At 33.0% G+C, this 21,591-nt stretch overlaps 2 protein-coding genes and 1 long non-coding RNA gene across 9 annotated transcripts; 1 reads left to right on the top strand and 2 right to left on the bottom strand.

Moving 5' to 3' along the window:
* Nucleotides 1–548: 548 nt before the first annotated feature.
* On the top strand, nucleotides 549–4,571 carry LOC112720212 (uncharacterized). 7 transcript variants are annotated; one of them, XM_025771067.3, is made up of 6 exons: nucleotides 549–1,189; nucleotides 1,325–1,524; nucleotides 1,785–1,874; nucleotides 3,498–3,598; nucleotides 3,775–3,888; nucleotides 4,242–4,571. In XM_025771067.3, exons 2-6 carry the CDS (start codon nucleotides 1,419–1,421, stop codon nucleotides 4,476–4,478), a joined length of 648 nt encoding a protein of 215 aa, XP_025626852.1. In that variant the 5' UTR covers nucleotides 549–1,189; nucleotides 1,325–1,418; the 3' UTR covers nucleotides 4,479–4,571. The 7 variants fall into 7 exon arrangements, with proteins under 7 accessions (XP_025626852.1, XP_025626851.1, XP_025626853.1 ...); XM_025771066.3 differs by having other exon boundaries at nucleotides 552–1,168; XM_025771068.3 differs by having other exon boundaries at nucleotides 555–1,163.
* LOC112720214 (uncharacterized) lies at nucleotides 2,882–9,198 on the bottom strand. Its single transcript, XR_003162088.3, has 2 exons — nucleotides 8,808–9,198; nucleotides 2,882–3,189 (listed from the first exon to the last, which is right to left on the bottom strand). It is a non-coding gene; the product is annotated as an uncharacterized lncRNA (long non-coding RNA).
* A 4,094-nt stretch (nucleotides 9,199–13,292) lies between these two features.
* LOC112723785 (probable aspartic protease At2g35615) lies at nucleotides 13,293–14,390 on the bottom strand. The gene has a single exon (XM_025775210.3). It carries the CDS (start codon nucleotides 14,388–14,390, stop codon nucleotides 13,293–13,295), a length of 1,098 nt encoding a protein of 365 aa, XP_025630995.1.
* Between the last annotated feature and the right edge of the window lie 7,201 nt (nucleotides 14,391–21,591).

Below are 21,591 nucleotides of genomic sequence, written 5' to 3'. Positions count from 1 at the left end.
ACTGGTTCGTTGGACCTGCCTATGACGTCACAAGGGTCAACAGGGTAGTCGGGATAAAGGGTGATGGCTGAAAAGTTCCTGGGATACCGGTGGAAATCTTCTCTCTACTACGACCACGAGGCCGATTCGTGACATCTTTGCTACCTGTCGACATGTTTGCAAAGTGAATACTAACACTACAAGAAAAAAGGCCTATGGCCACGCTTTTTTCTTGCCACGCTTTAAAAGCGTGGCCAAAAGTGTTAATGGCCACGCTTTTACGAGGGTGGCGATAGATTAGAGATTTGGCCACCACGCTTTTATGAGGGTGACAATTGATTTGAGATTTGGCCACACTTTTTTTTGCCACGCTTAAAAAGTGTAGCCATAGAGAGAAACAGGCACACTTCTAAAGCGTAGCGATAGAGTTTTGTTATGGTGACATTTTAAAAGCGTGGCCGTTTTTTACAACTCTTTTGGCACACTTTAAAAGCGTAACCAAAAAGATTAAATTTTTTTTTTCAAAAAAGTTATAATTAATTAATTACGTTACACACTCTGTATGAAACTCTACCTTTCTCCTATCCTAACACTCTTCCCACCCTTTGTATTCACCCTGAAAAGAAAAGCCCTAAAAACCCTTTTCGAAAGAACCAGGTACTCCGTGACCCCAGCAATCCGAAGAACATTGCCGGTGCTCCCTGTTCCGGCATACTAACCATACCCCTTTTTAATTCACAAACCCTAACCTAACACCCACCACACTCCCCTCCTTTCCCCTCACAACAGCACCGCAGCCCCACTCCCCCTTTTCCCCTCTCCAGCGCACACAACACAATACACACACGCACCACCGCACCCACGCGGAATAGGAGACCTCGAGGAAGGAGACGCCGCCTTGTTACCAGCTCCGTCGAAGACCAGCCCGCTGCCACTGTCGAGTCAAACCCGAGAAAGAGAGTGTGTGCGACGATGAGAGAGGAGGAGCCGTCACCAAACGCGTCGCCGCCGCTGGAGGTGCTTCGCTCTTCGCCGTCGCCGAGGAGGGGAAAGAGGAGCTGCTCCCATCGCGCCAGTCACCGTCGTGCTTCCTGGTTGCCGATGAAGGAGCCGCGAGAACTGTTGCCGTCGTGGAGGAGGGGGACGCGCGAGAGGGAGCCGTCAGTGTGGTCGCCGTCGCAGCTGTTGAGTAAATCTTCGTGCTTTTTCAGTAAATCTTCCATCATCATTTAACTGAAGCCATCTTACGAAATTTTACTAACAGCAAGTTCAAAATGGGTCTACTAATTTTCATTGAATGTTATGTGCTGTCTGAATTTATGTTTTATTGTTGAATTTTTTATAGTTCTCAGGAAATCCAAGGAAATCAAGTTCTGGGTTGATTCTGTTCTGGTTCAGTAAGATGAGTTCTCAGGAAAAGTCTCTGACTTTGGGTGGAAATGAACAACAACATGTTGATGCTGATGCTGATGCTGATGCAGCAGCTTCTTGCAGAAGAACAGTTTCTCTGCCAGCTCAAAAGTTTCTACTATTGCAGAAGAACAGGTTCTGCTTCTGATTCTCTGCCTTTCATGATTGTTGGCTTCTTTGTTGATTTCTTTCCCCTCCTTTTCTTTTCTGATTTCTCTTGTTTTTCTATGATTATCCATGTCATCTGTTTGTGCTTTTCTTTCACCTTCTATTTGTTTTTATGTTATGTTTAGTTTAGTTGATGATTCCTCAGACTGAGATTTTTTTTTCAAAGTCATGTGTAGTGTTTTTGTTTGATATATCATAGACATGATCCTAATACTAGAACTAATTAGTTATGGTTGCAAAGTCGTCGTGCTGCCGTCTCCCTCTCCTTCACTCATCGCACCTCCGTTTCCATCTCTCAACCCTCCTCGTCGCCACCGGTCAGTGCTAACTCCCTCCCTTCTAATTATGGTAGTCAATCTGCTGCATGCTAATTTTGAAAATTGGATAACAATTTCGTCAATGATGAGATGCTCTTATACCCTAGTCATGTTTAATATTGGATGGAAATATGTAGAAAACAATAATTCTGAACAATTTGAAATTCTTCTGGACTGCTTCCCTTTCCATTTTTGACTTTAAGCATATAGGCAGCTAAAATGGCACTGATAGATAGTTTTCCAATCAAACTTCCCTTGACATTCATATGATTGAAGTTCTATTTATATAACTTGGAAAAGGTTAGCAGCTTTTTCAAACAAAATCCATGTTTGAATTTAGTAAAACAGCAAGTATTTATATTTGGTTACTGAGTTCAAAGGTGCCAAAATGAAATTTGTTTATGCTAAACTGTAAATGGTAGTATTATATCCTGTATTTAGCATAAAGCAAATTTGCATTGATGTTTAATCACCTTATTCATGATTTTCTTATATTTTTTAGTTGCATATTTTTTTAATAGCTACTACAATTTTCTAATGGTATATTTATATGAGATAAAATGTATTCATTGTCCTGAAAGCGTTTTTCAGATTTAATAGACCACCGAGTTTAAGATAAGGAAAAAAAGTATCCTACTTTTTTGGAGTCTAAAAGCCATATTTGAATCTTGAGAAATTTTGGTTGAGTTCTACCAAGTTTCATATTGATTCATGGCATTACTCTTTGCTAAATGCTTCCAAAATCTGTTAAAGTGAATTTTGTTCGAATGATAATTTGTTAAAGCTATTCTTGTGTAATTGCTAATTTATACTTGATCAAATTTTGCAATTGAATTATTTTAAAAATTACAGTTTTTAATATATGAATGCTTTAAAAGTGCAAGAGTTGGTTGTGGCTGTGTTGTGTTGAATGTGTTAGTTGAATTGATTTATTTTGTTTGCTTAATAGAACATGACAGTAATAGCTTTTAAGCTTGATAGAATATGACATATTGAGCTTAATATCATTTTTGTTGAATGTGTTATGATTGAAAGTACTTTCCTTATGCTTCAATTTTAAGCTTCAAATGTCTCTGCACCTGAAAAATTATGATCCAAATTGATTCAACATATTATGCACCAATTTCAGTTTGCATGCTTCTGTTGAACATAACACTTGATCAATGAAACTTTTAATACCAATTAGAAAAAACATTCAACTACTTTGATCAATTTTCTAACTATTATAATTATTACTCAGTCATCTCATTTTGTGTCCCAATACTTTCTTTCCTGCTGCTACAAGGACCTTTGCTGTTCTTCATTTATCTGCAATCTACACCAAAGAGAAAAAAAATTATCAATGTTATTAACCTAGTATTATGTTCTTCATTTATCTGCAATCTACAAAAGATAATTGGTATTATGTTCTTCTAATTTGATTGCCTTGTATGGTGGAACTCTAGCATGAAATTCTCAATGTCAAAGTGAAAGTTTCAGTAGATGGGATGTTTTCCATTGATTGATTCTATTAACCTGCTTATGAGTGTCTTCTTGTTAATTAGATTTAGAGATAATGTTCAACTTCGTTGCAAGTTTTTCTATCTGTTATGCATCTCACTGAAACCAATTTTTCTTTAATAGTTGGAGATCTACATGGAGATCTTAAGCAGGCTAGATATGCACTTCAAATGGCTGGTGTATTGATCTCTGATGGTCAAGACTTATGGACTGGTGGAGAAATGGTACGTGTCCTGTTTTTAGAAACTGATAGCTTTTAGTTTTAATTATAATTTATTCGCTAGTCTCTTTTGTCAATGTGCATAGAATCAGAATATGAAGTTCTAAAGTAGTTGTAAGGTTTTGGTTTGAGATTTATCACTTTAACATTGTGGACGTTTATTTTTGTTTCTTGTTCTAGGTGTTGATTCAAGTTGGAGATATACTAGATCGAGATGAAGAAGAAATTGCTATCTTGTCCTTGTTGCGATCATTGGATAAACAGGCAAAGGCAAAAGGTGGAGCTGTGTTTCAGGTTTGCCATTTTTAACCTTGACCATGTGAACAACTTTGGCCACTGTAAAACTCATGAACCACTCAAGTTATTGTCTCAAATAACTGAATGTCAAGGAGATGACAATTTCTTACTCATAACAGTATAGCTTCACCTATTAAATGTTAAACCTTCGTCTCCATTTAAGTCCCTTTACCAGAAATATATTGTATGCGTGGATATGAAAAGAATATATTTGATAGGCAAAAAGATGGTTTGATGGATTTCTTCTCTACGGATTCATATTTTATAGAAATACTAGAAATGTAAATTGATCTCCTCGTGTTTAAAAGTTAATTTTAGGAAATGGTTTATATATTGTTGTATGAATGTAGGTCCTTCTTAGAGGCCCAAAGAACTTCAGGGAAGCTGTGAAACACTTGGGTCTGCTTCTGGTGTTCTTTACAGCTATATCAAGCCTTATGTACGATCTAAGGGAAGGAAGTTTGAGAAGGTTAGAGGAAGGAAGAATAGCAAAAGACTTGGGGTTTAAGTTGTATTATTTCTGTATTTTTCTTCAATTTTTAGTTTTGGAATTTGAATTCGAGATTTATTTTGTATTTGAGTATTAGTTTTTTAATGTATAAAACAATTATAGCAAAAATTATATATGTCACTAATTACTGTTTGATTTGTCTTGTTATAAAAATTGCATATTATATTTATAGATTTGGTAATAAAAAATGATTGAAAATTTATATTGTGCAGATGAAGGTAAAGTTAGAAAAAAGATTTTTTTTTTAATTTGATAAGGCTATCGCCACGCTTTTAAAGTGTGGCCGTATCTCGCGCTATCGCCACGCTTCAAAAGCGTGGCCATATCTCACATATGGCCACGCTTTAAAAGCGTAGCCATATCTCCCACATATGGCCACGCTTTTAAGCGTGGCAATCTGTAAAAAGCGTGGCAAAAAAAAGCGTGGTGATAGGTCATGAAAAGCGTGGCGATAGAGCAATCGGCACTCTTGCAGTTGTGACCCTTTCAAAAGCGTCCCGATAGCTCGAAAAGCGTGGCGAAAAGCTATTGCTACGCTTTTTTCAGCTTTTCGCCACGCTTTAAAAGCGTAGCAAAAAACGTGTTTTCTTATAGTGTAATTAACACTAATTAGCATATACAACACAAATCATTCAACATTTATATTATTTCAAAAAAATTTTTGACATAACCTCCCCTAAAATTGGACATATATCCACATTTGCAGTTTTCACAAATCCAAACACTTTTCGACAACTTAAAACCTAATACTTTAAATCTGTCCTATCTTAACAACCTAAATACTCTAAAACTAAAAATTAAATCTAACTCAAACATAATACTAATTAACAACTATAACCTATAATAATACTGAGGATAACTAAAACAAAGATTGACATTAATATTAAAATGAAGAAGAACCTGGAATGCAGGAGTAGAGAAGAAAGAAGGGGACAACAGCGACGGCAGTAACGGCGACAATAGTGATGGCAGTGCTGACGGTAGCAGCGACGACAGCTGCAATGGCATCGGCGATAGGAGAATGTTGGACGGCCAGCGAAAGTAGGAGAGGGTTAGAGAGAGTGTGGGTTGCAGAGGGTGAGGGGAGAGGAGGCGGCATCGGCTGCAAATGAGCTACCAGCGGCGGCAGGACTGACAAAGCGGCAGGGCTGACGGAGGCGGGGAGAATGTTAGAGAGAGAGAGAGAGAGAGAGGGAGAAGAGGGGTAGAGAGAGGGGATTCGAAATGAAGGGTTACATGTTTTGCGCTTCAAATTTTAGGGCTCGTTACCAGTGGATTTACTGGCGGATAAATCCGACAGTAACGCATTACGGATCATCAAAATGCAGCATTCCACTAATTGGGTTTATCGGCAGAAAAATCCACCGTTAAATTCCACGCTAAATTTCGCGTCTATTTTTTCCGTTTTCCCTCCAATCATTACCGATGAATTTACTGTCAGAAATGAAAATTCGTCAGTAATGATTTGACCTTACGAATTCGACACCTAAACCGTCGGTAAATCCACCAGTAAAACCGACGCTAATGTTCAACGCTAAATCCGATGATATTCAGCATTTTTCTTGTAGTGGTGGATGCATAATGTAACATCCTTACTATTAGAATATCATGCTTCTGGCTGCGCCACTTTGATAGCGAGGATATTATGACGTCTTCTATATACTTAATAATAAAATAGGAGCCTTTAACTCGAAACCGTATCGTTGTTTTCTTTGAAAAATTGAAAATACTTTTTCTTAAAAACGTAGACACACACACACACACACACACACACACATATGAGTTCCTTATAAAAATAACTTACAAATATTACAATCACGACTCCTATCCCTCTTTATAAAAATATAATATTAAACGCGAAGGAAAATAATAACTAAGCTAATACAATAATATCATCAGAGGAGTTGTGCATATCTTGAAAAGAGAATTTTATAGAGGGGTGAGAACGTAACCACACGGTCTCATCAGAGGAGTTTCAGAATTATCATAAGAAGATATAAAAAAAAAATTATTTTCAACCGCATTGATCATTATTCATCTTATGAATCTTTTTGAAAATCAACAGTTAAATGTTCGAAAATCCAAGTTCATATTTTAATTTATAAAAAGACCCAATCACACATAATATCCAAAATCCAAAAGATTTCACCACATACCAATAACTCATTCTAACCAGACTTACCAATAATTCAAATTATCACGACCTCCAGCCCAAAATAAAATCAAACCACGGCATCCAGTCCAACATATAATCAATCACGGCCTCCGACCTCAGGCAAATTAATCAATACTCAACCATCACAATCCAATCAACCAGTCACAATCACAATCACAAGTACGGAGGTTCAAACACAATCAAGAGCAAATACAGCAAGTATGACAATTAGCAGTAAAACAGAAATATTTACATAGAAAAACCAATTACAATATGCACACCCAAACAATGTCACATAGATGTATATGATGCATGCCTGTCCTAATGGCCATGAGCTCACCTGTCGGGTTTTAGCAGTTTAACCGACACAAAACCCCTTTTTCAATATAAACATATATATAAATCCGATTTCCAACATAAAACCACTTTTCAGTACAAACAATCAAATCAACTTTTTAGATCAATTTTTATCAACAACCGCACGCCAACTCAAGCAATCAATAATTCAATCAAGTAAACAGTGATATTCATCCAAAATAAACCAGTCAATCCTTAAGACTCACATAATCACCAAATATATATTTTTCGCATTAATATCAATTTTTAACAATCTAATATAAAATAAGTTTAAGAAAAATCCTTACCTCAAATAGTCGAAGCCCGTAAGCCATAAAACATATCAAAAACCTTTTTTCTCCCGGCCCGCAACAGCGACAGCCGTGTAACACCCTAACTTTTAGCACGACATGATCGTACCAAAAGTAAGGCGTTATGGACCTGATTTCCTTTATTATAAATTTACTATTGAGCCTTTACGTCGATATCGCGTTTCCGTTTTTAAGAAAATTTCAGAAAAATATTTTAGTAATTAAAATCACATAACAAAAGATCTTCAAATAATAATAACCACATAATTACTAATAATAATAGATGTTATACGATTAAATTCAATGTAAAACTCAAATACAATACCTATCCCTCTGGATAAAATAAAAAACCCTAAAGCAACAAGGACGAGGGAACTCTATAAAAACAACAGGAATCACAAGTAAATCTACTAATCGTCTGCAGCTTCTTACTGAATTTCCGAACCTGTGTCACTGAAAGGGTAGAAGATTTGGGGTGAGAACAAACCACACGTTCTCAGTAGGGAATGGGAATGCCATAAAAGTAATGGAATAAAATGCAAATAATTAACTTTGCTCAATAAAAATATATTTTTTATCAAACCCTTTGAAAATACTCTTGTTCTACTTTAGCTAACAAATTACCTCTTTTTAAAAAAAAAAAAACTCTAAACTCAAATCAAAACTTAAATATAAAATTAGTCACATTTTCTATCTCTCAGCCACATAGTTAATCCTCAGTCAAATGTCAACTCGTAATCACTTTAATACACTCACAAACAAGTAGTGCAAGCAAGAGATTCAATTCAATGTACAAGCAAGTCACAACAAGACAAAAAATACAATCACAAAGTAATAAGACAAGCAAGCGCAATCAAATGCAAATGTGCAAACAACATGATGCATGTCTATCCCTAACGCAGACCATGAGCTCATGTGTCGGTTGCCTACCCGCTCCCGACATTACCCAGGCACAAGTCCCAGGTATGGCTTTCCAGATGCATCAGTGTGCTTATAAGTCGTACGGCTAGGCCGCATACAGTGTGACTTTCCAAATCAATAAGCGTACATCTGGAAAACAGTTCTCAGTGTGTGGGCGTCCCCACTTTACATTTAGCACTAAGGCCCAAACAATATCACATCTGCTCTCCTGGGGCAGACACTTCATTAATTAATATATTCTTTACTTAAAACAAAATCTCTCCTTAAAATATTGGGTTTAAAACATTATATTTTTCTTAATAAATCAAACTTTAAAATAGAATAAATTTTTCTTAACTAAATATATTTTAAATAATTTAATTTTCCAAAACCAAATCTTTTAAAATAACCTTTCAAATAAAACCTCAGATTTTATAAAATTTCAGCGGCATTTTCTCTAAAATTCGGTCTAAACCACCCTTACGGATTCCCTATTCCTCAACAATTCACCAGCCTTTTTCTCAACAATTCTCAAATCAGCAAAATTCTTAATAATCAGAAAACAGTCACATTCACAGCAATAATCCATACTCAATAACATTACTATTATTAATATATACATATAGATATATTTGTAATTATTCAATTAATTTTGTAGGCATTATAAATTAAAAACGTTTATCTTTAAAAATAAATCCCCTACCTTCGTACGTAATCGAAATACTCGAAATTCCGGAAAAACTTTATGACCGAGCTGCTGAAAGGAAAAACGTCCGAAATCGTCTGTGCCTCCTAGAACTCCAGTTGGCCGAACTCAAAGAGAAGAAGAGTTACGTCACCGTCAACTCTTACCAGACAAAAGTAACGCCAATATATAGAGGAGGAAGATACGAACACTTTTATTGGACTAAATTTTTAATTAGAATTACGAAACTTAAGAAATCGAAGCCGAAACTTATGAAAGGGTTACAGTTCTCTCTTTTCTTTCTCGGCCCCTTTCTTTTTATTTTCTTCAAACTCAACTTAGTAATGAACGAAGAGAAAAGGAAAATTGATTAAGGGATGATAGTAACGAACAAAAATTTGTGGTGATTAAGCCTTAATATGTGTCATTACCAAACATATATATACTTGCATGCCATCCACGTTTCGTATCTTTATTTTGCTTTCTGGCTGTGAATGAATCCACGTTTTATATATATATATATATATATATATATTTCGTATCTTTATTTTGCTTTCTGGCTGTGAATGAATCCACGTTATATATATATATATAGATATAGATAGTGCATGAGTCAAGCTTTAAATTTTCTTTTTTCATTCCTTAAAAGGCTTCGGCCATTTTTTTTCTAATAATAATAATAATAATTTTTTTTATTTTGTCTACTAAAATAATTTTTAATAAATAATTCAAACTAATAGAATAAATTATAATCAAATTAAATTTTAATAATAATAAAATTTTATTTAATTATTTTTGTTAGAAATAATTTTCTTAAAAATAAAATTCAACAAATATAATAACTCATAAATAGTTAATTATTTAATTTTCGAAAATTTGGGATTTTACAAGCCGCAACCACAACTCCATATTACTTTTGCAGCAACAACAACACTTTAATCGTGACATGGAATAACCAGAACTCAACCTTATGGCAATAAGGCTACAAAAACCTCAGCAACATATAACAGAACAATCACTAAAAGAATTTTTTGAGCAAAACAACTTACTGTACTTAAAGAAAAACTAGAGAATGGAGTAGCTGTAGCTTCGGTGGTGTTCCGACAAGCTCCAACAGTTTCGGCGGGCAGAACGGCGGACCTCACGACGGCAGTACCGGCAGCGACCTCGTCTGACACCAACAGTGACGATGTAAGCTCCGGCAGTGACTGAAAAATGGCTCGACGACGGCAATGGAGGCCCGATGACCGGAAGCGACAAACGGTGACAGCGTGACGAGACGCGGCAGCGCGGACCATTGGTGACAGCTCCTCCAGCTCACATCCCTGCCTCTCTCAGTGACGTTCGACGACGACGCATAGACAGCGGCGACGTAGGGGTGGCAAGCGGGGAAGCCCGCCCCGCCCCGCCCTGCCCCGCCCCGCCCCGCCCCGCCTAACGGTGGGCTGGCGGGCCGACGGGCTAAGCCCGCCAAATAACCTCTTTTTTTCTTTTTTTTTTTTACTTTTAACTATTATAATTTTTATATTCACAAACACTAAAGTCTTTGTAATTATAAATATCTAATAAATATAATTATAAACCAAGTTTTCATCTAAAACATAATTATAAATATTATTCCCAAAGCAAAATAAACATAATCCAAAATATAATTATATATATTGTATCTAAAACAAAATAAATATAATCCAAAATACTCAATTTTCATCTTCATTATCTTGTAAGTTTAGTTGAGAGAAGTTGAGTTTTGGCAAAAAAATTGTAAAAATACCCCCTGCTAAAAAAATTCTAAACCCGGCGGGGAAGCCCGCCCCGCCCCACCAAAACCTGCGGTTTAAGCGATGCGGGTTAGGCGGGCTTTTACTATTTGGCGGTCCCAATTTTCCAGCCCAACCCGCCTTTTTTGGCGGGTTACGCGGGCTGGCCCGGCGGGTTTAGGCCCGTTTGCCACCACTAGCTTGACGGCTCCTCCTCTCTCTCTCTCAACGCGAGCTTTCTCTTTCTCCCTTTGGTTCGACGACAATGACGGCGCATGGTGGCAGCTCGACGGTTCGGCGACGACAGCAAGCAGGTAGCAGCTCGATGGCGAGCTCCAAGGCTGCGGCAATGACAGCGGGACAGCCCTCCCCCTCTTCTCTTTCTTCTTCTTCTCCCTTTCTTCCCTCTACTTTCTCGTTCTCCCCTTCTCTTTTCTTTCTTCTTTCCGTTGGGTGAGGGTATTGCGGGGTGAAAGGGTAACGGCAGTAAGGTGGTAAGAAGAGTGTGTTAGAATTAGTGTGTATAATGAAATTAGGGTTAGGAGAGTGTGGGTTTGGGGATTAGGATTTTGTTTTGGAAAAAAAAGGCTAGGACTAGTATATTTTTAATAAAAATAGGGATAATATAGTAATTAAAAATCAAATTTAATTAAATAATAGTTATCTATAAAAATGCCATTTAATTATTACTTACAAATTATTACAAATTATTAATCAAATTAATTTTCTTTTATTCATAAAATAAAATTTAAAATCTAAATATTCAAGTTAAAGTATATAAAATTTTTATTATTTTTAAATTACTAAACCTTTAAATTATAAATAAAAAATATCTAATTTATATATAAAAATCTATAAAAATATAATTTTAAATAAATATAAAAGATCATAAATAACTTATTATTTAATTTTTAAAAATCTAAAATTTTACCCTCCATAGTCTTGGAGAAGAGTTAGTAGAGTCTGTTTTTACTCTTATGTGAATGAAATTTTGAAATTCTCATTCTCTTTTTGCTATAGATTAATCATATTTTTGCTTTTTTTTTTGAGAAATATTAGAAAATTATCAAAATTTATAGTTTTTGGGCCTTACTTAATCATCAATCTACTTTAGTATAGTAATCAAACAATATATTTTATTCTATATTTTTAAATATTAATAACTAACTCACAACCAAAAGTAATAAATTTTGATGACCTGACTAGTATTTTTATTTTCTTGAGCAAATAGACTATTAATCTTGTTCATTAATTTATCCTTTAGATGTGCAGGGAGACCATGCTTTCTATAACAAGGTATCAATTAGGTGACATGATCTTCCACAAAATGAACAAATTAAAGTCTGGGACTGTGCCTTTCCTTCCAAATCCTCTTCTTTATCATTTCTGCCACGACCTCGGCTCCTAAAGGAGGGTCAATCTGTCATGTATTGTAGCGCCTATAGTGTCCTAAAATAAATTCGAAGAATATAATGCAAATTTCGAAGTCAAGTGAGATGTGCTAAGTTTAGTTTGGTCGGTTGATGGGTATGAAGTGTGTCATTTGATTAGTTGAAAGTATAGTAAAAAGCTAGACTTAAAAATTTACTAAAATAAGTAACAACTTTATTAATTTTCTCAAATAACACACATTTTGTATGCAACTTTTATATAGGCCGTTCCAATTTTAAATTTAGATTTTTTAAATTTTAAATTTTATTTAAAAAATATAATTTTTTATTATTATTTTATAAATAAAATAAAAAATATAAAAAATAAAAAATTATATTTTACTTTCTAAAATAAAAATTTAAAATTTAGAAGATACTAATTCTTCAACTTTACATGGGATGCTAAAACTCTAGAATGATTGCAGGCAGCCATATCTTGAATGCACACTATTCAAGATAGTTCTTATTTTACATTTTAAATGTATTTGGAAAGTGGTATTATTAATATGAAAAAGTCTAAAAAATTAACAATTTTTTTAAATTTTGGCTAGTATGTAATTAGTAAAAGAGAAATGAGTAATCTTACACTATTAAAAATATTATTGATGATTATTTGATAACTACAAATCACAAAAGTTACTACCCATAACACTCCTTTTTTAGACCAAAAAAAATTACAAAATGTCATCCGCTTTTTAAATTTTTAATTTTACTAATTTAATGACTGAAACAATTTTCAATATCTCAAATAAAAATAGTAGATTGTAGAGGCAAAAAATTATTATTATTATTATTACTTATGTTGTTGTTGTTGTTGTTTCCTAACGTGTGATACTCGTTTTTTGGTGCTTCAAATATTACTTTTTGTTGGAAAGTTAAAAAAAAAAGTGCATGGTAGCAAATACCTTTATATTAGAACAACACATATACTTCAAAACTTCAAAGAAGGCAATATTATACACTAGAAAGATGGACGTCGTCTTCCACCTATATATAGTATGATACACCAGAAGGATACGTTCACTTCCTTTATTCTTTCATTCTCTTATAGATCTACATACTATCACATATGCAAGGGTTCACACACAAGCGTACGTGTTGATTTTGATATGTGTATGCTACTCTGCTTAAAGTAGCTATGGTATTTTAAAAAATATTGTTAAAATTTTAGTAATATTTTTTTATTATTTAACAACGCTTTTTAAAGGTGTTGCTAAAAAATATTATCAAAATATAACTTTAATTTTAAAAATATTTGATAATCACCATAGTTACTATAAAAGTAAACATACTAGAATTCACCCTAAAATGCATGGCTAACAGTTCGTATTGGTAAAGGAAATCTGTTTCCCTGCGATATCATATCCAACATTGAGGTTAGCCAATTGAAAGTTCCCCAGCAGCGAGTCATTCTCAGTCGATCGTATAATGGCAAGACACCAAACTCCGCCATCAAATTCCAAATAAGTAACACCATTCACAAAACTAACATTTACTTTGTTATCGGCGAACTGAAACGTCACCTTTGGCAAGTTTTCCACCTCTGCTTTAGTCGCCTTAAAACAGAACTCGAGGAAATCGTGTGGACTCTTTGCAACAGGCTTAACCACCTCTTCTCTTATCAATTTCAGAAAAGGATCATACACCGCTTTTTTAAGCCGCGAGTAAGTAGCACCAGTATCAACATAAATTCTTCCAGGTTGACTTTTCAAGTTGACTATTTTGTTTCCTACACTGATTCCATTAAGTTTGACATAGTAGTATTTGGGGTCTACCAATGGTATTGAGTCTTTTGCAGATATAACGGCTTTTGACCCAAAATACATTGTAGTACTTTTAGAGCTTGTTTTAACGAAGCAGTGAGAGAACTTTTGGATACCTAATTGAGAGATGAAGGAGAAAGGGGTAATAAGGCTTAGTCCCAAACAACCATTGATGTCCTTCCCTTCGAATAAATTAGGGCTTGTATCCGTAGCGTAACCGAACTTTAAGATCCCCACGTCCTTTGCATCAAAGGAGAATTTGTCTTGCGAAATCACCCCCGATGTTGATGCTTGATCGGAGTATTTGATCTTATAGGTGCAATTTTGATTACTACGAATCTTGCAAGTTCTCTGATTTAGTTTCTGACAAAAACTTTTGTCGTCACATGGCAGAGCACCGTAAGTGGTGGAGCTTGCGGATTTGAATGCTGTTTTGGAATTGGTCCATATGACGTCACTTGCTGTGTCAACAAAGGCAAGGACATTTTGTGGTGGTGTGCCAATGGAATAGGAAGCTATGTATAGATCTGAATCAGGGTCATATGTAACTTTTGTTGAGAAATCTGGAGGAGGTGCTTCTAAGGGCATGAAGTTCAAAGTTGAGCATAAGAGAAAGATGAGGTAAAGGAAGAAAGTGGTGGTGGAAGCCATGCGCTTACTCTTGATTCGTTTCTTGTTGCAAAGTCATCAACACCATTAGTCTCCTTTTATAGAGAGACAGAGCGCCCAATAAATTTTCAAATCGGCACCTAATAATTTTTGGATTTAACTAACGTGTCTCTTTAGAGTACATGATAAGAACTTATCATAAACATTTGGTAACAAAAAAAAATATAAGACAAATTTTAAATTTTTTTTTCTGTCTTACTAATATTACTGATTTATTGTTAATAAAAAATTTTAAATATTTTTATTTAATAAATACAAAATAAATGTATTAAAAACTTAATTTTTTTTTTAATTTTAATAAAAACTTTTTAAATTTGTAAGTTTATCATGTGCCTTAAATATACATGTTAGAGCAGATGTTAGGTAAATTCGTGAATTTTTTTTTTGTAAGAGAATTTAATTTTATGCAAATTTCAATAACTAATTCGGTCTTTAACATTTTATGTTATTAAACAAATCAATTCTCACATTAAATTTTGATTAAAAAAAATAAGATAAATTAATCTCAATTCTTATTTAATAAAGATATAATAGTATCTAAGTATTTTTAAAATTTTTATTAGTTTCTTTCTATAGATGAAGATTAATTTATCTAACGAAATAAAAGTTTAAAAACTAATTTAATAATTAAATTTTGTTGAAAACTAAGTGTTTGACTAAAATTTTTTTAAAATCAATTAATTTGAGATATTACTCAAATTCAGTTAGAAAATAAAATTTTTATCGTAAAATTATTTTTATTTTGATTTTAGATTCTAAATCTTAAATGCTCTATGGTCCAAAAAATAAAAATTAAAAAATAATTTTATAATAATAAAAGTTTTATTGATGTTTACTAATTAAAAGTTAACTCTCTTATTCATCTGATACTATATTTTACATAGTTGTAAATTGATTAAATTACTTACAGTAAACGATCATATGCGCAGGGACGGATTTAAGTAGTACATTGTGAGGGTAAGTGTCCCCACTGATTTTTTAAAAACTTTCACTGCATAGTAAAAATTTATTTGTCCCTATAGTATAAATGAATTCAAAAATATTTAGTAATCAAAGAAAATCAATTAAAAATAATCATAATTTATTTTATTTAGTATTCATTAATTGTTACGATAATTAATGAATGCTAAATAAAACAAATTCTAACAATTTTTTTTATTTTCCTAATATTACCGAAATGAATTTGACCCGACTCATTATTTATTCTCTTGGTCACAATGTTCATACATAAATGAAAAAAAAGTTTAAAAGATCTCACTATATTATAAAATATTCTATTAATTATTTAAGAAAAAAAAAATTAAACTTTTATAAAGTGAAAGTTAGTGTATGTATGTGGAGGAAATTAATCTCTTATGTTTTATTATTGCATATTTTTTTTTATTCGTGTGATTACCTACCTTTACTACAAATAAGAAGAAAGTATAGCCAAAGCAGGAGTTCTTTAGTAGTGTGTATATAGACTATGATTTCACTATTACTTTTATTAACTACTTCTTATTTTGTTTTATATATTGATTTTGAAATTGTATTTGATTTTGATTTTGTGATGTTAGATTGTTAATAGGTTATTGTTGATATTTTCGAGTTTGGTGTTTTGCAAGTTACAACCTCTCCAGAGTTTAGTGTTTGATGTTTTGCAAGTAAGTTGTAACATCTCTGAAGTTTAGAATTCTCTCTATAACTCCATTTTTCAATTTTTTTTTAATTTAATTAAAGGTTGATTTTTATTTTACCGTACCTTTTTAATTTGTTCAATTGTTCTGTATTTATTTGTAATTATATTATTGTGTATTTTTTTATCTGTTATTATTTAAATTATTATTTTAATATTTTAATTTATTATTTAGTTAATTTAAAAATTAATTATATTTTACAATAATAAAATATAATTTTAAAAATAATTGTTATAGTATGTATATTTTGTCCTACTGACAAAATTTTCTAGATCTCACTACATATGCGATTAGAAATAAAATTAACCATGTGAAAATTGAAAAATTGCTTCATATACCTAAAAAGACTTTTTTCACTTGAATGTTCAACTAAAAAGTGCATAATTTTGTTAACATCAATATGAACTTGGATAAATAATTTTCTTAGATAGGCTAGATTTATTACAAGCATAGTCACTAAGATAGCGAGGAGATATTGAGATATAAAATTGTGTTTAACAGATGAGATATAAATAAAAATATTGTGTTCAAAAATACTGAATTAGTATATTTTATATCTATTCTGACAGAAAAAAATAGAAATACTAATAAAAGACACAATTTATTTTTTATTTTATTATTTTTATTAATTTTTTATAATTATATTTTTTATTATTATATTCTTTTTTCAAATTTTTTAAAAAAATAAAATAAATTAAACTTTCATAATTTATTTTAGTTTATCACTAAATAAAATATAAAAATTTTATATTTTATATTTTTGTCTTTTATATCTTTTTTTTTTATATTTTATTTTATCTTATTTTCATAACCAAACCCAAAAATTTGCAAATTGAGTTGCCTTGTAATTTGAACACATCAGAAACAATTTTCTTTTACAAGAATAACTTTGATAACATGTTTTTCTTTTATAAAGATATATTTTACTAATCACTACTTGTTTCTTTAAATATAATTTTTGGTCCATTGATGAAATAACCACTGGTGATCTCGTCATCCTGGTTAATTATTAGAGCTAAATACAATTTTAGTTTTTAAAGTATAAGTTAAAATTTTTTCTTCTTATAAAATCGTTCTTAAAGTTTAATTTAGTTTTAAAATCGTCCTTACTTCAGGGATCAAAATCGTACGGAGGTAACAACGAAAACAAAAACAAAAGTAGATCGTAGATAGCTTCTTCTTTTTCTTTTTGTTTTCCTTCTTCTTCTTTCCTTTCTCTTTTGCAGGAATAGAAACAGTACACTCTCTTTTTCTTTTTTTTTTTATAATTTTTTTGTTATGAATAATTTGGTCCAAAATTTTAATATTTAAATAAAAAAACGATTTTAAAATTTAATTTTAAAAATTAGTGACGATTTTGTATGTAAAAATATATTAAAAACAAAAAAAATTTTCGACCAATACATTAGAAACCAAAATCACACTTAACCCTAATTATTATTATTATTATCATATACTGCATACATAGGACTTCATTATTGATATCTTACTTTTAATAAATTCTTACTCTATATTGTTTCTAGAATAATAATGTTATATCACCAATAAATATTATTATTTTTTATCAATAATTAATCAAAAATAATTTATATACATATTTATAATTATTTTATACATAAAAATATATAATTTATATTTATCAAAATTTTATATATATATAAATTAATATAATTTATATTCATCATATTTTTTAAAATTAGTACACATAAATTAATAAAATTTATTTATTAAAAATAATTTAATATTTATATTAATCAAATAATAATAAAAAATATTAAATATTGCTGCCCCAAAAGCTTCTGTTGTTTTTATACAGAAGATATCTAATCGTGTTATACAAAAGTTTAAGTAATAGGGGAATATATTGATCATCCTGTACGGATTAGGATATACCTTTGAACTCTTTGTATGCTTCGTCCTATAGATAATCACCCACCCAAAAAAGTCATTCTGTCAACATCAAATATCGTAATTTTTGTTATAAAATAACTAAATAAATAAATAAGAAAGAGGTAACAAATATAAAATAAAAAAAATAATTAGATAGTTCTAGTAGTAATGTTCACTAGAATTATTATATCAATATAATAGATATAATTATGTATTGAATAATATTAAAATAAAGTATATAAGAGAGAGAATAGTATGAAAGAGAGAAAGTGATGAAGAATGTTTTATTTTTATTGTTGTTGTTGTATATGTTACATGAGGATATGCCCTCTATTTATACATATAAAATTCAAACATTCAACCTTCATTAATTCTCAATTTGTATTGAGAAGTTAAGTTTTGAAAAGCTCAGCCGCCCAATTGATAAATGGGCATTCATTCCATCTTTATCACAACACTCTCCTTTGGATGCCCATTTAGGATTATTGCCTCGTTAAAACCTTACTAAAGAAAAATTCAGTGGAAAAAATCTTAGTGAAGGAAAAAGAGTACAATATCCTTTGTGATGGGGCCTGCCTCATTAAAAACCTTGTCAAGAAAAACCCAATGAAAAAAAACCTGACCAAGGAAAAAAGAGTACAGTCTCCCCCCTCTTGCCGACATCATTTAATGTCTCGAAATCGGCGCATCCCAATCTCATGTACCAATCTTTCAAAGGAGGATTTTGGGAGTGACTTTGTGAATAAATCTGCCAGATTGTCACTTGAGCGGATCTGTTGGACATCAATTGTTCCTTGATTTTGAAGATCATGAGTGAAGAAGAATTTGGGAGAAATATACTTTGTTCTATCACCTTTAATGTATCAACCTTTAAGTTGAGCAATGCATGCTGTATTATCTTCAAACAGAACAATTGGAGCTATCTTATGATCAATCAGTCCACATGATGACAGAATATATTGGACCAAACTACTGAGCCAAAAACACTCGCGACTTGCTTCATGAATCGCTAGTATTTCGGCATGATTAGAGGATGTTGCAACAATCGTCTGTTTCGTGGACCTCCATGATATAGCAGTACCACCATATGTGAACAGGTATCCTGTTTGAGATCTCCCTTTATGTGGACCAGACAAGTATCCAGCATCTGCATAGCCAGCTAATTGTGACTTGGATCCATAGGGATAAAACAATCCCATATCAACCGTTCCATGAAGATATCGAAATATTTGTTTGATTCCACTCCAATGTCTTCTGGTTGGAGAGGAAATATATCTTGCTAGTAGGTTCACAGCAAATGATATATCGGGTCGTGTATTATTAGCAAGATACATTAGCGCTCCAATGGCACTAAGATATGGTACTTCTGGACCAAGGATATCTTTATTTTCTTCTTTATGACAGAATTGATCCTTTTTCACATCCAAAGATCTTACGATCATTGGGGTACTCAAGGGATGTGGCTTATCCATATAAAATCTTTTTAAGATCTTCTCTGTGTATGTTGTTTGATGAATAAAGATCCCATTTTTTGTATGCTCGATCTGCAGGTCGAGACAAAATTTAGTCTTTCCAAGATCTTTCATCTCAAACTCTTGCTTTAGAGTTTTTATAATTGTTGGAATCTCTTCAGGAGTTCCAATGATATTTAAATCATCAACGTACACAGCAATTATAATGAATCCAGATGCAGATTTCTTTATGAAAACACATGGACAGATATCATCATTCTTGAATTCATTTTTGGCCAGATACTCAGTAAGACGATTATACCCAATGTTCTGAAAACCGGTTCAAACCGGCCGGTCGAACCGGTCGAACCGTGAACCGGTAGCTGTAGCGGTTCGGATAATAAGAAAAATCGCAGGATTTGAAAATCGGACTTGAACCGACGAACCGGCCGGTTACCGATCGGTCGAACCGAACCGGGACCCGGCCGGTTTTTTAACATTGCCTCAATACGCTGCCGTTTTGTGCTGAGGGAACCCTAATTCCCTTTTCTGAGTTTTCTCCTTCGCAGCCTCCACTTCCTCGTTCCTCCATCTTCTCAGTTCTCAACTCCAGCCTCCCACAGAACAGAACACCACCCAGTTACCCACGACTCCAGGAGGCCCTCAACGCACTCACCGCCGTCGCACTCACCTCAACACACTCACCTCCGTCGCGCCTTCAGCACGGTGACGCCGTCACCAGTGTCACGCCGTCAGCTCCCTGGCGCCGTTGGGTCCGTCGCGCCTTCCGATACCTCGCGCAGTCAGCACCTTCCCGCCGTCAGCTCCGCCGCGCGCTCAGCTCCGTCGCGCCCTCAGCCACTTCGCATGTCACCTCCGTCGAGCTCTGCCTCTGAGAAAGCAGTAGAGAAGCGTTGAAGCGTTGTCCTTCGAGCTCTAAGAGAAAGCAACAGATTTCCTCATTTCCAGGTAATTTTTAATTTAGTTATGAACATGATTTTGTGATGCAATCCGATTCTGATGAAACTGTGCTCTGATGAACTGAACTCTGAGTCTCTACTCTCTGAAAACTGAAACTGTTATGAACTGATTTTGTGATTTCATTGATTCCGATGAACTGAACTCTGATGAACTGAACTCTGAGTCTCTACTCTCTGAAGGTGTTATGAACTGATTTTGTGATTTCATTGATTCTGATGAACTGTGAACTGTGATGAAAGTCATGAAACTGTGATGAAATATGAACTGATTTTGTGATGCTTTTGTGAACAAAGAATTTTTTGAACCTGAGATGTTGTACTTGTTCAGAGTGTTAAGACTTGAGAGTGCGGCATTCCACAACATGATGATCAAGTGTTACAGTTACAAAAATAATAAGAACAAGTTTTGAAATAATGCTTCTCATTTTCTCAGTGTACAACAGAGTGAGGACTAAGAGAAAATTAAAATTGTGGTTGGATCGACAAATTAAAGATAAGAATGGCTACATTATATTATGTTCAGTTCTTCAATTCATTGAGTCTTCTTTTTTAATTGTGTGCCAGTTGTTGTTGATCATCTCCATTTATTTATTTGCACTTGTGACATTTCTTTTATAAGAAATTGTACCACTAGTTTTGAATTTTGTAAGAATAATCAATGTGCACTTGTGACATTTCTTTTATAAGAATTTTTTGAACCTCAGATGTTGTACTTGTTCAGTTGTTTGTATACTCTGATTTTGAAATTTGGATGTTGTTTGTTCATTTATTGTGAACTTGAGAGTTGAGATTATTGGGTTGGATTGCTGGTAATATTGAGTTGAGATTAGTGAAAATGAAGGTGATGAAATCAATGAGGCAAATCTGCAGCAAATTATGGAGGATTTTGATGATTGATGACAAACTTGGATCATTTTGATGCTGCTATGTTATGTTTGATTGGTTGTTTGTTGACTTTTGAACTTTGAATTTGTATTTGAATGAGATTATAACATTTGGTTTATGTAGGACTTTTAATTTGAATGATATTTTAAAGTTTAGATTAGACTATAATTATATTTTCATGTGCTTATTTATATTTTAATTATTATTTTATTATAAAACGGTTTTTACGGTTCAACCACGATCAAATCGGTTGAACCTATAAACCAGTGAACCAGTGTCTAGAGCGGTTCGATGACCGGTT

Source organism: Arachis hypogaea, chromosome 11 (genome assembly GCF_003086295.3).
Source record: "Arachis hypogaea cultivar Tifrunner chromosome 11, arahy.Tifrunner.gnm2.J5K5, whole genome shotgun sequence".
Taxonomy (NCBI): Eukaryota; Viridiplantae; Streptophyta; class Magnoliopsida; order Fabales; family Fabaceae; genus Arachis; species Arachis hypogaea.
The sequence above is the reverse complement of the archived record's forward strand: the minus strand, read 5'-3'. Positions and strand labels throughout refer to the sequence as shown.

Bases quoted from the DNA above. Each gene is read 5' to 3' on its own strand.
- LOC112723785 (XM_025775210.3), bottom strand. From the start codon at position 14,390: ATGGCTTCCACCACCACTTTCTTCCTTTACCTCATCTTTCTCTTATGC.
- LOC112720212 (XM_025771067.3), top strand. From the start codon at position 1,419: ATGAACAACAACATGTTGATGCTGATGCTGATGCTGATGCAGCAGCTT. The intron at 1,525-1,784 runs GTTCTGCTTCTG...AGAACTAATTAG, and splicing joins CTACTATTGCAGAAGAACAG to TTATGGTTGCAAAGTCGTCG. The intron at 3,889-4,241 runs GTTTGCCATTTT...GTATGAATGTAG, and splicing joins AAGGTGGAGCTGTGTTTCAG to GTCCTTCTTAGAGGCCCAAA.